This window comes from Elephas maximus, chromosome 9, assembly GCF_024166365.1.
Source record: "Elephas maximus indicus isolate mEleMax1 chromosome 9, mEleMax1 primary haplotype, whole genome shotgun sequence".
Lineage (NCBI taxonomy): Eukaryota > Metazoa > Chordata > Mammalia > Proboscidea > Elephantidae > Elephas > Elephas maximus.
This window is the reverse complement of record NC_064827.1, coordinates 86,147,337-86,161,119: the sequence shown is the minus strand read 5'-3', so window position 1 is coordinate 86,161,119 and position 13,783 is coordinate 86,147,337. Positions and strand designations below refer to the sequence as shown.

The 13,783-nt window shown below is 40.5% G+C and overlaps 1 protein-coding gene across 10 annotated transcripts in view; it reads left to right on the top strand.

Moving 5' to 3' along the window:
* TRPM3 (transient receptor potential cation channel subfamily M member 3) overlaps positions 1-13,783 on the top strand; it is a 625,242-nt gene that overhangs the window by 275,680 nt on the left and 335,779 nt on the right. For all 10 annotated transcript variants that reach the window (XM_049895512.1, XM_049895509.1, XM_049895508.1 and 7 more), the window contains exons 2-3: positions 6,589-6,668; positions 8,178-8,382. In XM_049895512.1, coding sequence (XP_049751469.1) covers positions 6,589-6,668; positions 8,178-8,382 — 285 coding nt within the window. The remainder of the gene's footprint in view (positions 1-6,588; positions 6,669-8,177; positions 8,383-13,783) is intronic.

Sequence of the window (13,783 nt, the reverse complement as noted above, 5' to 3'; positions counted from 1 at the left end):
ATAATGTATTCAATTCCCACTATTGCTCTCCTTAAGCATCCACATGACAGTATTACGCACGGTGAGAAGAGATTAAGACAAATGAAAATCAAAGGCACAGGTGCTCGTAGACTTCCGGTCCATAAGATGGCAATAAGGAGTATCATCTCTCAGCTCTAACTTCTGTGTGTGGGAAAAGGTCAGTGTTTTAGAGATGAAGCAAGCATACCTTCAGCTTTAACAAAAAAAAAAAAAAAAGATTGCCTTGTTGAAATTTGAGCTCTTTTCTCCCCAAGTTCACTTCACAGTGAACAATGTTATCTCAAAAATGCACTCTTGGATGATATCCGAAAGAGTCCTTTCTGGGTGACTAAATGGTAGCCAGAACCTCTCAATTGGGCCGCCTCAGATAAACAGATCACAGTGTAACTACTTTAAATCTGTATCCATATGCTGGGGTGGTCACAGCTCATATTTTTTTGATAACGACACAGGGAGCGTAGGTTTCTGATCATCCATTTTCAACTGGGAGGCAGGGAGGGGCTGCAGGCTGACATTTTAGAACTTGTGGAGGGTCACCAGCAAATTCTAGCTTTATTCCACACGGGCTGCTGTTCAGAGACCAGAATATTCTTTTGAAACATCCAGAGCTTTTTTGCAGTTGCTCTTTAAAGAAGTGTTATCACTCCATTCTTTGGAGATGAACAATGCCACTTGTGTGCTCAAGCCCCTTGGAGTCTTAATACACTGTTTCTTTAGAAGGATTTGCTTTCCAAAGGTGAACTTTCAGAACCCAGCACACCTTATCACACGCTCACAAGCCTCCTTTCTGAACATGGAAAAAAGCGAAGGGGGGAGTGGAGGGGAGCCTGTCAGGACTTGTGCCAGTTAAATCCGATCTCTCAGGGGATTTGTTTTTCTTCTGGCGTCAGATTAGATGTTCAAATCAAGCAGTGTTTTAGGGCTGTGAGGGAATGTCCATGGGGTTCTTAATGAGACTAATCCCGAAACAGCACATTCCAAGGGGCTAATCTGCCCAAGTTCATTGCTTACTTGAAACGTCTCTTGGGGGAAGAGCCGGGAGAGGGACTTTTTTTCCAGTGGGCGGTCATAAGAGCGTTATTAACAGGATGACCAGCCCCAGCCACAGCAAAATGAAAGCCACACGAGCTGCCTGTGGGACTCCCTCGCCACCACCCAGTCATTGCTCAGGTAAAATGATTTCAGCTGACTTTTCTCTCCTTCACCTTCCCAACATGGAATCTGGAGACCTAGAGGAAGACCTAAGGAATGCCCAGGGAGGTGTGGAGGGAAAACAAAAGACAGAAATGAACATATGTATTTAGCACGTTTGAGTCTCTGGAGTTTTGTTGTGATTGGGACAGGGTGTGTGTTTGAAACGTGAGAGTCGGACAGTGAGGAGCATTGTGAAATTTTCCTCATTTGTTTTGTATAAAGTTAGTGGACTCTTTTTCTTACCTTGCGATCACTGGTCTGGGTTGTTATACTTCAGTTAAGCTGCCTTATTGAAGGGTAGATTACAACAGAACTTTCCAAAACTTTCCGTGATAGATTTAATATACACTCTACATATGTATTTGTAAATTATTCCTACCTAGAGCAGTTGTTGATTCTGTCGTTAGTGGGGAGTAGGGGATCAAAAGAATGAAAGTAGCTTGGGGACTCATATCTGTAGCAGAATCTTTGTGAAAACAGGTGAAACGTCCTTAAATGAAACTATATATTTTTTTTCTTTTAAGGCAATAATTGTTTCTATCATTTTGATGCCTGTACATGTCCTGCTTGTACTGTATATTTAACTTTCCAAATTAGTACTTTAAATAATTTAGTCTTCAAGGGTAATCATTATTCTTTGTTCAAAACATGAATGCCCTCATTTTTGTTCTGAATAAGATGTCCTTTAATTATTAGCCTTTGAAAAACATTTCCCTGTTACACACATCACACATGACTGATAATGCAGAAAGACAAGAAAGAAAATAGCCCTTCCCAAACTCAGACATGGTGATGTGGCCCTTCTATCTTTAGAAAAGAATGTACAGAAAGTGAGTTTCTAAGGGCAGATAACAGCCATCTTTTCTGAGAGTACATGGGACTTCTGAAGCATATTTTCAAAGAAAAGATTTTAGGGCACAAGGTCCGTTGAAGTTTCACATTAGAAGAGAATTAAAGGGTCAGCTAGAAACATAGCGTGTTAAAACTATTTCATGCTTTCTATCAACGAGGATAACCATCCTGACTAACTCAGTTGGATGTTAAAGCCCAGTGTAAAGCTGTACATAGAGTAGTTCAAAGCCTTTGAAAGAAAGAAAAAGGAATTAGTTTCAAGAACAAGTTAAACCATGATTACGCACCAAATATGCCCTGTCCAAGAAAATAATCTGAAAAATCCAGTATCTGTCCACACTAGAGACCTGAACAAAAGCACAAGAAAGCAAAGCCCACAGCAGAGTATAGGAAATTACAAACGATATTTTGTGGAATTTGTAATTTTTTTTATGTTACACATGCGTTCTTTCTATTACGTATTATACTTTTCTTCTAAAAAGAAGCCAATGCAATTACGAATGATAGAAAAAAAAATTTTTACATTATGCCTTTGTTTTCTTTCCAGTGTTCTGCGGCTTTGCAAGGGGAGTGGTTAATTTGTTAATGGTAGCAAATAGAAACTTGATTGTCAATCTCTTTACTCACAGTGAGGTAGCTTTTCACCTTTAAGAAGGCAGTTAAGTTGCTAAATTACACAGAAGTCAAATCACTTGATGCTTAAACACTCACAAAAAAATTGACAATCCATATCTAGTAATTCTTATTACACACCATCTGACTACAATGTACAGGGCTTTCCAAATTGAAACTGGGCTTTACGAGCGAGAGAAGTAATGAAGGTGGCCTCGAAAAGTCTAATCTAATTGACATGGTCCTCCAGATTTTCGAGTTAGAAGTCCTGTTGTGATTATATTTATTTGCTGCAGCTACTATGACCCCCCCTTACCTTCACTTCTTTCTCCTATTCTCATGTCTTCCTAATGTCCCACCCAATCCTCTCCCTCAAGAAGAGAGGAAGAGTCAGATAGCAGAGTACTTATTACTCCACATGTATGTTTTTGTGAGTACTGCGAGGGAAAAATAGGGAGAGGAAAGATGCAAGTATGAACTGGTTCTAAGCCATGCCTTTAGAGGACCAACTCTGTCCACATACCAAGGCATTCCCAGGCATGCCTAGATGGCAATGCCTATATCCAGGGTAGTATCGATAATAGCTACTTTGGAGAGGCAGTTCAGTCTCCTGGGTGAAGAGTGTGAACTCTGGAGTCAAACTGTCCAAGTTCAAACCCTGGCTTTAAAACATATTTGATACATCTCTCCAGCTCAATCTCTTCACTGGTAAATTAGATTTAATTGTTCTTCCCTCACGGGGTTCTCATGTCGAGCCATGGAGTTAATGCATATACGACCTAATACAAGGTACACAATGAGCCCTTAATAAATGTTAAAAAACAAACAAACAAACAAAAACCCAAACCCTTTGCTGTCAAGTTGATTCCAACTCACAGCAACCCTAAGTACACAGTGGTGGTGGTGTGGCTAGTTGCCGTTGAGTCAATTCTGACTCATGGCAACCCTGTGTGTACAGAGTAGAACTGCTCCAGAGGGTTTTCAAGGCTGGGATCTTTCAGAATCAGATCCCCGGGCCTGTCTTCCGGGCACCTTTGGATGGGTTCAAACTCCCAACCTTTCGGTAGTAGTCAAGTGCTTAAACGTTTGTACCACCCAGGGACTATTAAGTATAGGTACTTTCCCTGAATTATTTGCTTTGACTATCAGACGAACTTTCCAAAGTAGTTATGGTTATCCCCATGTTAGAGAAAAGATTCAGAGAAGTTAAATAACTTTTCTAAGTATCTGGGCTAGTGGACAACCAGGCCTGGTAGCCTATCATCCTCAAGACAAAAGATCAATCTAGGTTAAATCTGCTGCGTCATTTTCATAGTGTTCTTTTCTGAACATTCGTCTGACCTTTCAGTACAAGAATCAACTCAGCACTGATCTCTTCTTAAAGGGAAATCATGGTACCCATGTACTAGTGTTGTGTACTCCATTTTGTAGATGAGGGAAACTGAGCCTCAAAGAAATTATGTGACTTTGTTCATACCACAGAGTCTTGATCAAGCCAATTTTCTAATCACAAACCTCATGCTCTGCACGAAAAAACCAAACCAGTTGTCAATGAGTTGATTATGACTCATGGCAACCCTTTCTCCCGGGGAGTATTGAACAACACTCTCTAGGAAATTCCCAGATGCTCCCCCAAAGAGCCCTCAAAACACTGGTCAAAGTGGGCCATGAAGGAAAATGGAAAGTGCACCCTCCCTTTTCCGTTCCGTGAGATGTAGAGAAAGTTGGTTTCAAATGTCCAGCGAGGAATATTTTATTGTTTTTCTGCCAAAAGATATTATCAGTGAAAGTATTGGATGTCTAGGGAAAATTGTGGCCTACAAATAGTTTAACTTACAGGCTTTTTACAAAGATAAAGACTGGTTATCTATGCTGCTAAGCTCGTTTCTGTTGCAAAGAGGTAGCCATTCATTTTTCCTATGTGTTTGGGAAGAATAAGCTTTGCAAATAGACGCTGGTATTTTTCTCACATCCAGCTGACCAGCAGAATTGCAAATGTTACCTTTGTGGTGTGAGGACACAGAGGGTGAAGTGGACACAAGGATCTTTAAGGCACTTTGGGAGTGGCTTTTCACATGGACATACAGAAACACTCAGAAGATGGACCCCTTGATCATGACCTTGATTTAAGCAGGATCCAGTTCTCCTGTGCCCTCACCCATCCTCCATGTTGTTACTTTTTTGTTTTTTATTGTTGTCAAAGTGTATGTAACAAAACATGCCATCTCAACAATTTCCACATGTATAATTCAATGAGATTACATCCTTCAAGGTGTACAACAATTCTTGCTCACTATCCTTTTCCAAATTATTCCACCATCATTAGCATAAACTCACTGCTCCCTAAGCAATGACTCCCCTATCCCCACTCCATTCCTACCGCTGACAAATAATCTTTGGTTTCCATATATTTGCTTATTTCATACAAGTGAGATTGTACAGTATTTGTCCTTTAGGGACTGACTTGTTTCTCTCAGCATGATGTTTTCAAGGTTCATTCATTTTGTGGCATGCATCAGGACTTCACTTCTCTTTCTGGCTGAGTAATTTTCTATTGTGTACATAAACTACATTTTTTTTTTTTTTAAATCCATTCATCTGATGATGAGCATTTCAGTTGTTTCTACTTTTTTGGCTATTGTGAATAGTGCTACAATGAACATTGGTGTATAGGCCGTGTTGCTACTTTTTAAACATGCTTTGTCATGGGAGTTAGACAAATGCTGCCTTCTGTGTCAAATGCCCAAGAAGACCTTCATTGTGAAAGAAAAGAAAGATGCAAGATTTAGAGATTGAGAGCAAATCAGACCGTAGCATGGTTTATACCAACATTTGGGCCTTTGGCAGAGTCAATACCAATTATGCCCAACAAATGGCAACTTGCAACAGTTGATACCAGTCATTAAGACAGGACAAGTGAACAGCTCGGTTTTGCTTTACCCCTGTATGTCTTAAGAGTATAAACTTAGACCTGAATCCAGGACGGAAAGAAGATGAGGCCATGTAGAAACAGCATTGCAAGTTGTTCTAGCAACTTCCATATCAAGCTCTGAGAGGAGGAATCTTCTGAGCATCTTACTGGATTTCACAGGAGATTACTCTTTCAAATGCTGGGAAAGAAAGGAGTAAAGGGATGCAGGATGGACACTCTGCTTTGGAACAAAGATTGTACAGTTTGCCGGAACCTCCTTTGTGTATCTGGGAACCCAATAGCAGAGGCAGGACTCCTGGTGGACGTTCTAGGAAGCTGTATTTGCTGTGCTTAAAGGAGTGTGGGGTGTAAAACTGTGCTATCTCACTTCCTTCCAAAGGCGCTACCTGTGAAACTGGGGACTTTGATGAAGACATTTATCTTCCTCGTGTTTCCACTTCCTTTCTTTCTCTGTACTTAAGCACTGATAATTTGGGTTTTAGAAAAGCACAGTAACAAACTAGGGCTTTCAAGTTACGCAGTTCCCTGGCTGATTGTATTTACTTCTACCAGGAAAATTAGATGGAAGTGTCAAGCATAAAAACATTAAGCTTCTTTAGATGTATTTTTCCCTACCACTGAGTATTCCTTGTTTTCTACAGAGTTACAAGTACACTGCTCTGTCCCTCTATTGCCCCTGTAAATACCGTTGTCTTTCTGTTCTTCAGAAATAATTGTGAATTCGGTATATAATTCATCACCAACATCCTTTTCATTATGACCATTTTCTTTAACTCCCAATATTATAATGGTAAATAGCCTGATCAGCAGGCTCTGAGAGTAATTGGCTTTGTGATATGCAGTGCTGATGTGTGAAGTACCACAATTTCAATTCACTTAATAAAACACTAGTCTACTATGTGGTTAGGAAATTTTGCTTCTTTGTCAAAAATATTTAAAAGCTATGCTCACCTTCCTTTTTTTTTTTTTTTTTTCAGGCTCAGAAATCCTGGATAGAAAGAGCATTTTATAAAAGAGAATGTGTTCACATCATACCCAGCACCAAAGACCCCCATAGGTAATCTTGCTGTCTTTATGATATATAGAGAACATGAAGTAGAACTGGGAGAACTAAACTCCAATAGTAATTATTACCTATTGTAAGGGGACTGCTGTCAATTAAGATTATTGTTTTGTCATTGGACATCTTTGAAGCAATTGTATATATACCCAGCACATACTATGCCACATCCACAGTTAATTCTCCAAAAGCCTGTATAGAATAACGGGTATACCATTGGGGAAGGAATTAAACCCGTTACTGTTGAGTTGATTCCAACTCATAGCGACCTTATAGGACAGAGTAGAACTGCTCCATAGCGTTTCCAAGGAGCAGCTGGTGGATTCAAACTGCCAACCTTTTGGTTAGCAGCAGAGCTCTTAACCACTGTACTACCAGGGAAGGAATTAAATCACTGTAAATAACAGTGCGGTATATTTTCTTAGTATGGTTAGTGGTTTTACCTGCCATGCATTTCACTAAAATGTTGGTTTGTACCAACACACTCTGCTACAATGGAAAGAAGACTTTTAAATAAACAACTCCTAGCAGATTACTAAGGAGCCTTGGTGGCACAGTGGTTCAGAGCTCAGCTGGTAACTGAAAGGTCGGCGGTTTAAACCCACCAGGCACTTAGTGGGAGACAGATGTGGCAGTCTGCTTCTGTAAAAATTACAGCCTTGGAAACCCTATGGAGTACTTGTACTCTGTCCTATAGGGTCACTATTGCATTTAGGATAAAGTAACATATAAATGTCCGGAAATGCCTTTATGAACAGACAATATAATAAATCAGTTTAAAATACGGGCCATAGAGTCATATAAACTAATACAGGCAAGTTGTCTAATCCACAAAATGGGGTAATAATACCTTGGCATATTGTATTTAATAACTAATAGCTATGTATTGTGATAATTATTACTAATACTAGTAATAGTGGCAGTAGTAGTATGTGAGAGACATTTTCATGATGGAAGTAGTACAATTTAAGTTTGCAAATATCTTGTGAATAACTTTTTTCATTGTTTCTTCAAGAACATTAAAGCCTGAAGATTTTTATTCTTGGTATTGGATATGTGACAGTAAGTGTCAATTTGGAAAAGACAAGTTAGGTAGTGACTCACATATTGTACATGTTAAAATTCTTCCTCCGTACTGTTCCATGTCCTTCATGATGATTTGATAGATGGAAGGAAAGAAAAATAGAAAAACCTAGGTAACCTTTGTTTTCGACTGTCCAATCCTGAACAATATGGCGGTTGTGAAAACGGGAGGGTGGAGAAAAGCAGGAGGCATGTTACAGCTCATACAGGTAAAGGAAAATGGGGAGGGAGAGTAAAAAGATAGGTATGTCAGGTCAGTCCTAAGTGCACCATTTGCCTGATACATCCACACAGGAAATTCCACCTGAGAACTGACTGAAATGGGTTGCTGCTCATTATAGATCTCTGCAGCCATTTGCCTTAAACGTGCGTATTCCGACAGTGGCTAACAAAAGGGGGTGATTTTGTCTTCTTATGTTGTAGGTGTTGCTGTGGGCGTCTGATAGGCCAGCATGTCGGCCTCACTCCCAGCATCTCCGTTCTTCAAAATGAGAAAAACGAAAGTCGTCTCTCCCGAAATGACATCCAGTCTGAGAAGTGGTCCATCAGCAAGCACACTCAACTCAGCCCAACAGATGCTTTTGGGACCATTGAGTTCCAAGGAGGCGGCCATTCCAACAAAGCCATGGTAATCAGAGAGCCATTCAGTGTCTCGTCAAATGCTATCGTTTGTCCTGCAATGGAGTGGTTAAGAGCTTGGGATTTAGTCTTGGGGCTGAATCCTAACTCTTCCTTTCCTGGCGGGGTGACTTTGCTTTAATTACCTTGACCCTTTGTGTCTCAGCTCTTCATCTATCAAACGGGGAAAAGAAAACCTTCCTCCCAAGATTTTTCTAATAATATGAGATCAGACACAATGACTATTATTACTAATAATAGTAACAAATAGCTTTCTAAAATTATCCACACTGTTCTGTTACTTTCTGGATCTCATTAAGACATGTTTTCTAGCTCCTTTTTTTTTTTCCTTTTGATGAAGAATATATGACCTTTAGGTTTCTGTTTTATTCTATTTGAAACTCGCATTTTTCTCAAGTCAAGGTAGAAATGATCATCTCAGACTAGAGCTTGCCATCCATATTGAGTACTTTTTTCAAGTGACTTTGTTCAGTCGTGTTCTCAGTAAAAGTGTTCCATGTGAAAAACCTTTTTTTTTTTTTTTGAAAGGAGCTTCTAGAAAATATCTAAATTTCACTTTTAAAAGTTATCACTTATAAACTTCAGCTTTCACCAGGGAACACTCCCTACAAGGATAGAAGTAAAGCATCTTTTCTGAGTTCTAGAAGTGCTATATTCCAATAACTTGCTTCGAACAGTTGGGAGAGAAAAGACAGAGTTAGCTGATGGTGGAGCAGTTGGAGGTGGTCATGCTATAGAGTTTTCTGAGTTTGGAAAGGAAATTTTGCTTAGAGAGGCATACTGCAAAATACCTCATACCAAGCACAATCTGCAAATGGACAATAAAGCAGTCTTTCTCTCTTCTCCTCTTTCCTTCCTGTCCTTCTTTTTCTCTTTCCCTCCTTCACCTTCTCTTTCCTTCCTCTCCCCACCTCACAGCAATATTTTCTTTACCAAGAAAGGCTGACTGAACTATTCTCATAGTTTCTCCCTATGAAAATTAAATTTGAGATACATATTAAAACCAATTCTGAGCTATACATTGGAAAGAAGAGGATGCTGTTTGTTATTGCTATTGTTGTTAGGGGCCGTCGAGTCAGTTCTGACCCATAGTGACCCTATGTACAACAGAACAAAACACTGCCTTGTCCTGTGCCATCCTCACAATCATTGCTATGTTTAAGCCTATTGTTGTAGCCAATGTATGAATCTATCTCATTGAGGGTCTTCCTCTTTTTTGCTGACCCTCTACTTTACCAAGCATGATATCCTTCTCCAGAGACTGGTTCTTCCTGATAACGTGTCCAAAGTAATTAAGACAGTCTCACCATCCTCACCTCTAAGGAGCATTCTGGCTGTACTTCTTCTAAGATAGATTTGTTCATTCTTCTGGCAGTCCATGGTATACTCAATATTCTTCACCAACACCATAATTCACATGCATAAATTCAACCAAAGAAGAATAGATGCTATTTACAACCACCAGCAAGTCCTCTGAAAACAAAGAGTGGGTTAGTTAGTCTTGCCTATACAGAACAAAGGAAAACGGAGATTTGGCAACGTTCTCATCAACTTAGGAAACCCTGGTGGCATAGTGGTTAAGCGCTACAGCTGCTAACCAAAAGATCAGCAGTTCAAATCTAACGAGCGCTTCTTGGAAACCCTATGGGGCAGTTCTACGCTGTCCTATAGGGTTGCTATGTGTTGAAATTGACTCAACGGCAACAGGTTTGGTTTTTTTGTTGTTGTTTTTCATCCACTTAAGGGATATATCCCATCACAGGAGGCCATTAAATGTCTCCAATTGAGTAGAGTCCCCATTCACAGTGTGGGATTGAACTATATACAATGTTGGTCCTCCAGAATCATGCATTAAAGTTGTCCAAGTTCTCCCTGTAAGACAAGTGCTGCTAATGAGGAAGTAGCTCACCAGGCAATCATAATCATTATAGACTGGTATACCCAGTGCCTTCACAGAATGTCTCTATGATGCTGGCAAGCATTGTGCCAAAGCCCAGTGAGAATGTGTTCAGCATCTGGTCATGATTTTCATCATTAATATGCAGTGTCAGTCAAATATGAAACATGAATATGCTTATGAGTGAGAGTGTACCTTCAAAGTTATCACCTTGGGAGACTCTTAGAAAAAAGAGTGGCGATCTGCTGCTGTAAAGACAACAGCCTAGGAAACCCTATGGGGCAGTTCTACCATGACCCCCAGGGTCGCTATGAGTCTAAATCGACTCAATGGCACACATCAACAATTACATCATGCTGCCAGTGGCCAAAACGTGTTCTGATCTGCCTTTTGGGGACTGATTTCAGAAAATTTATATATCACAAAAGAAAAGCTGTACTGTATGTTTCAGGGCCAAAAATTAATCTCAAGTACTTGAATTCCTAAAGCTTAGGGGGATTAGGGCTTAGTCACAAATGACCTCTGCCAGTTTTTGGAAAATCAAGTCTATTCTCTCAAGATACTGTTTTCCACCATTAAAAATATATAAAACAATAGAATATGAGTTTGGTAATGAAGAATGTGGATTCTGGATTCAGAGAATCCAGGTTTATCCCAGAACCATCACAGACTTCCTGTGTGATGTGGATAAAGTTACTTAAATTTTCTGGGCCTCAGTAAATTTTTTTGTAGTATATGAACAATAATGCTACCGTCATAAACATTAAAGGAAATAGCACGTAAAACACTTGTAAAGCACATCACATAACAGATGAAAAATTAATTTTAGCTATTTTTAGCTATCATTATTATTTGCTTCAGGCTCTGAAAGAAATGGCAAAAATACTTGTTAATACTTTACAGGGTACTCATTTGGATGTATAAGTCTTAAAATACTATTTTAGATAAATTACATTTTTTCAGTTAACCCTTTAAAATAATTCCAGAAGTTTCGATTCCTTAGCCTAGTGGTTGAGCACAGACTCTGAAGCCATATTGCTGGGTTTATATCTTAGCTCTGTCATTTACTGGCTGTACGACTCTTCAGTTTACTTAACCTCCCTGTGCCTCAGTTTCCTCATCTGCAAAATGGAATATTCCTACTTCTTAGTGCTGTTGCAAGAATTAAATGAGTCTGTATATGTTAAGTGTTTAGTATAGCATCTGGTGTTAAAGGTAAACAAGTGTTTGCTATTGTTATTTCTCCTGCAAAGAGTTCACTTACTATAGCTAAGTGAGAAGTTTTGTGATCAATTAAAACAAGATGCATGATCTTTGAAGTCAGACACACCTGGATCTAAACCCTCACTCTCTCACTGTCTAGCTAGAAAGTCTTGCTTAAACCATTTAGCTTAGCTGAGCCTCAAGTTGTTTTATCTATCAAGTAGGCAGTATTGCCTTTTTGAAGGTTTATGAGAAGTAGGAGAGAAAGTACTCAACTACTAGTCAAAAGGTTATTGATTTGAATTCACCCAGAGGTGCCTTGGGAGACAGCCCTGGTGATCTGCTTCCAAACCGTCACAGCCTTGAAAACCCTATGGAGCCATTCTACTCTGCACACAGGAGGCCACCGTGAGTTGGAATCGACTCGACAGCAACTAACAACCACATACAACTAGTGCTAGAAATATTTATGAAAGTAGTAACTACTTATGAAAAAAATGGTGACGGAGTAGTGAAGCGGCTTCCTTGACTTCCTGGGATGTGTCAGAATACTTTCACAGAGTACCAGGCTGCATAAGCCAGCAATCTACTGCTCTGTTGTATTTAAAAGCAATATACATGGGGTCGCCAGGAGTCAGAATCGATTTGACTGGCAACTAACAACCACAGCAACATCAGTGCCTGCCTTAGTTTGCTAGTGCTGCCTTCACAAAATATACCGCAGGCGGGTGGCTTTAAAGACTAGGGATTTATTGCCTCACAGTTTTGGAGGCTAAAAGTCCAAATTAGGGTATCAGCTATAGGGCAGGAGTTGCTTGGCTTCTCCATCCACCCCTGCCTGCTCCCCTTGCCCCATGCATATCTATTCTGCCCTTTTTATGACTCAGACATGATTAGGTTTAGGACTCACCCTGTATACTGGTATGGCCTCATTAACATAACAAAAGAAAGACTCTATCCCAAACAGGATCACATGATCAGATATAGGGACCAAGACTTCAATACATATTTTAGAGGAAATAATTCAATTCATAACAGTGCCGTTCACTAGTTAGGACTGGTACCATGGATACTAGCACATCACTGACAGGAGATAATATAGTTTGCAAATTGCCATATTTTGCAACTTTGACTTTGGTGCAGGACCAGGCAGTGTTTTGTTCTGTTGTATACAGGGTTGCTGTGAGTCGAAACCGACTTGACAGCACCTAACAGCAACATTACGTGCCCAGCGCTGTACCAAGTACTTTACGTATATTTTCTTATTTAACCTTCATGACACGAGTGTTATTATTCCTGTATGACATAATACCATTGAGGCCCAGGGAAGTTAACTAACTTGCCCCATATAACACAGCAAATATAAGATAGATGTACATTATGATATTTAGCAGTGGAAGGAAGGCTTTAAGAAGCAAACAGATCTTTCACTCTGTTCCCTAAGAGTGCACACATTTGAACACTCAGCTTGAACAGCGCTCCTTAGGCCCCCCATACCTCTACTGAACCCCATAGCTCTCTTTTGGGAATTAGGCTAGGTAACACCACCAAATGATTTGTGGAGCCTGGTGAAAAATGACAATGTGAGGCCTTGGTGGTAGCAGGGAAATCAATTTCTCCTTCCCATGCTGGCCGCCCCAATCCATAGTGAACCCCAAGGGATTGTGACCTCCGTATCAGCTACGGTCAGTATCTGGGTTGAGTGAGGGTTCACACCAAGCCACCCACCAAACAGGCTACCGCACTGCCAGCCCAAGGCAGGAACAGGTGATGCCTTGTCCCACACTGACACTTTGCAGGACGCACACCCACCCTGGCCTTCCTCTTGCCCACACCCAAGCCATTGACCAGGATGAGAGCAAGAGAGGTCAGAGGTTTTGATTTATGAGCAGGATAGTCGTTCTTTGCCTACTGATGCCTTCTCTACCTCTCAGCATTTGGAACTAACTTTTTTTTTTTTTTTAATGTGCAGTTGGACAAAGGGAAAATGAGATGGGGAGGAGGTTGGGCTGCCTGGGACACTCGGGGCAGGAGCTAGCGACTGAAGATCTGTCCCAGGGATGCAGCTGAAGGCAGAACTCTGTGGGAGCCCAGGCTTCAAACCCTCAGCACATGCTACTTTGTCCCAGCACACATCATTTGCAAAATTCAAATTCAAAAAATTATTAAGAATTTCAAGACAGTAACTGCAGTGTTAGGCCCCCAAGTCCAGGCCCTCCTGAGCCATGTTTCTGCACTGGGCGCGGTCCACGAAGCCAGCTCTGAGGTCGGACCTTGCTGCCCTCCACAG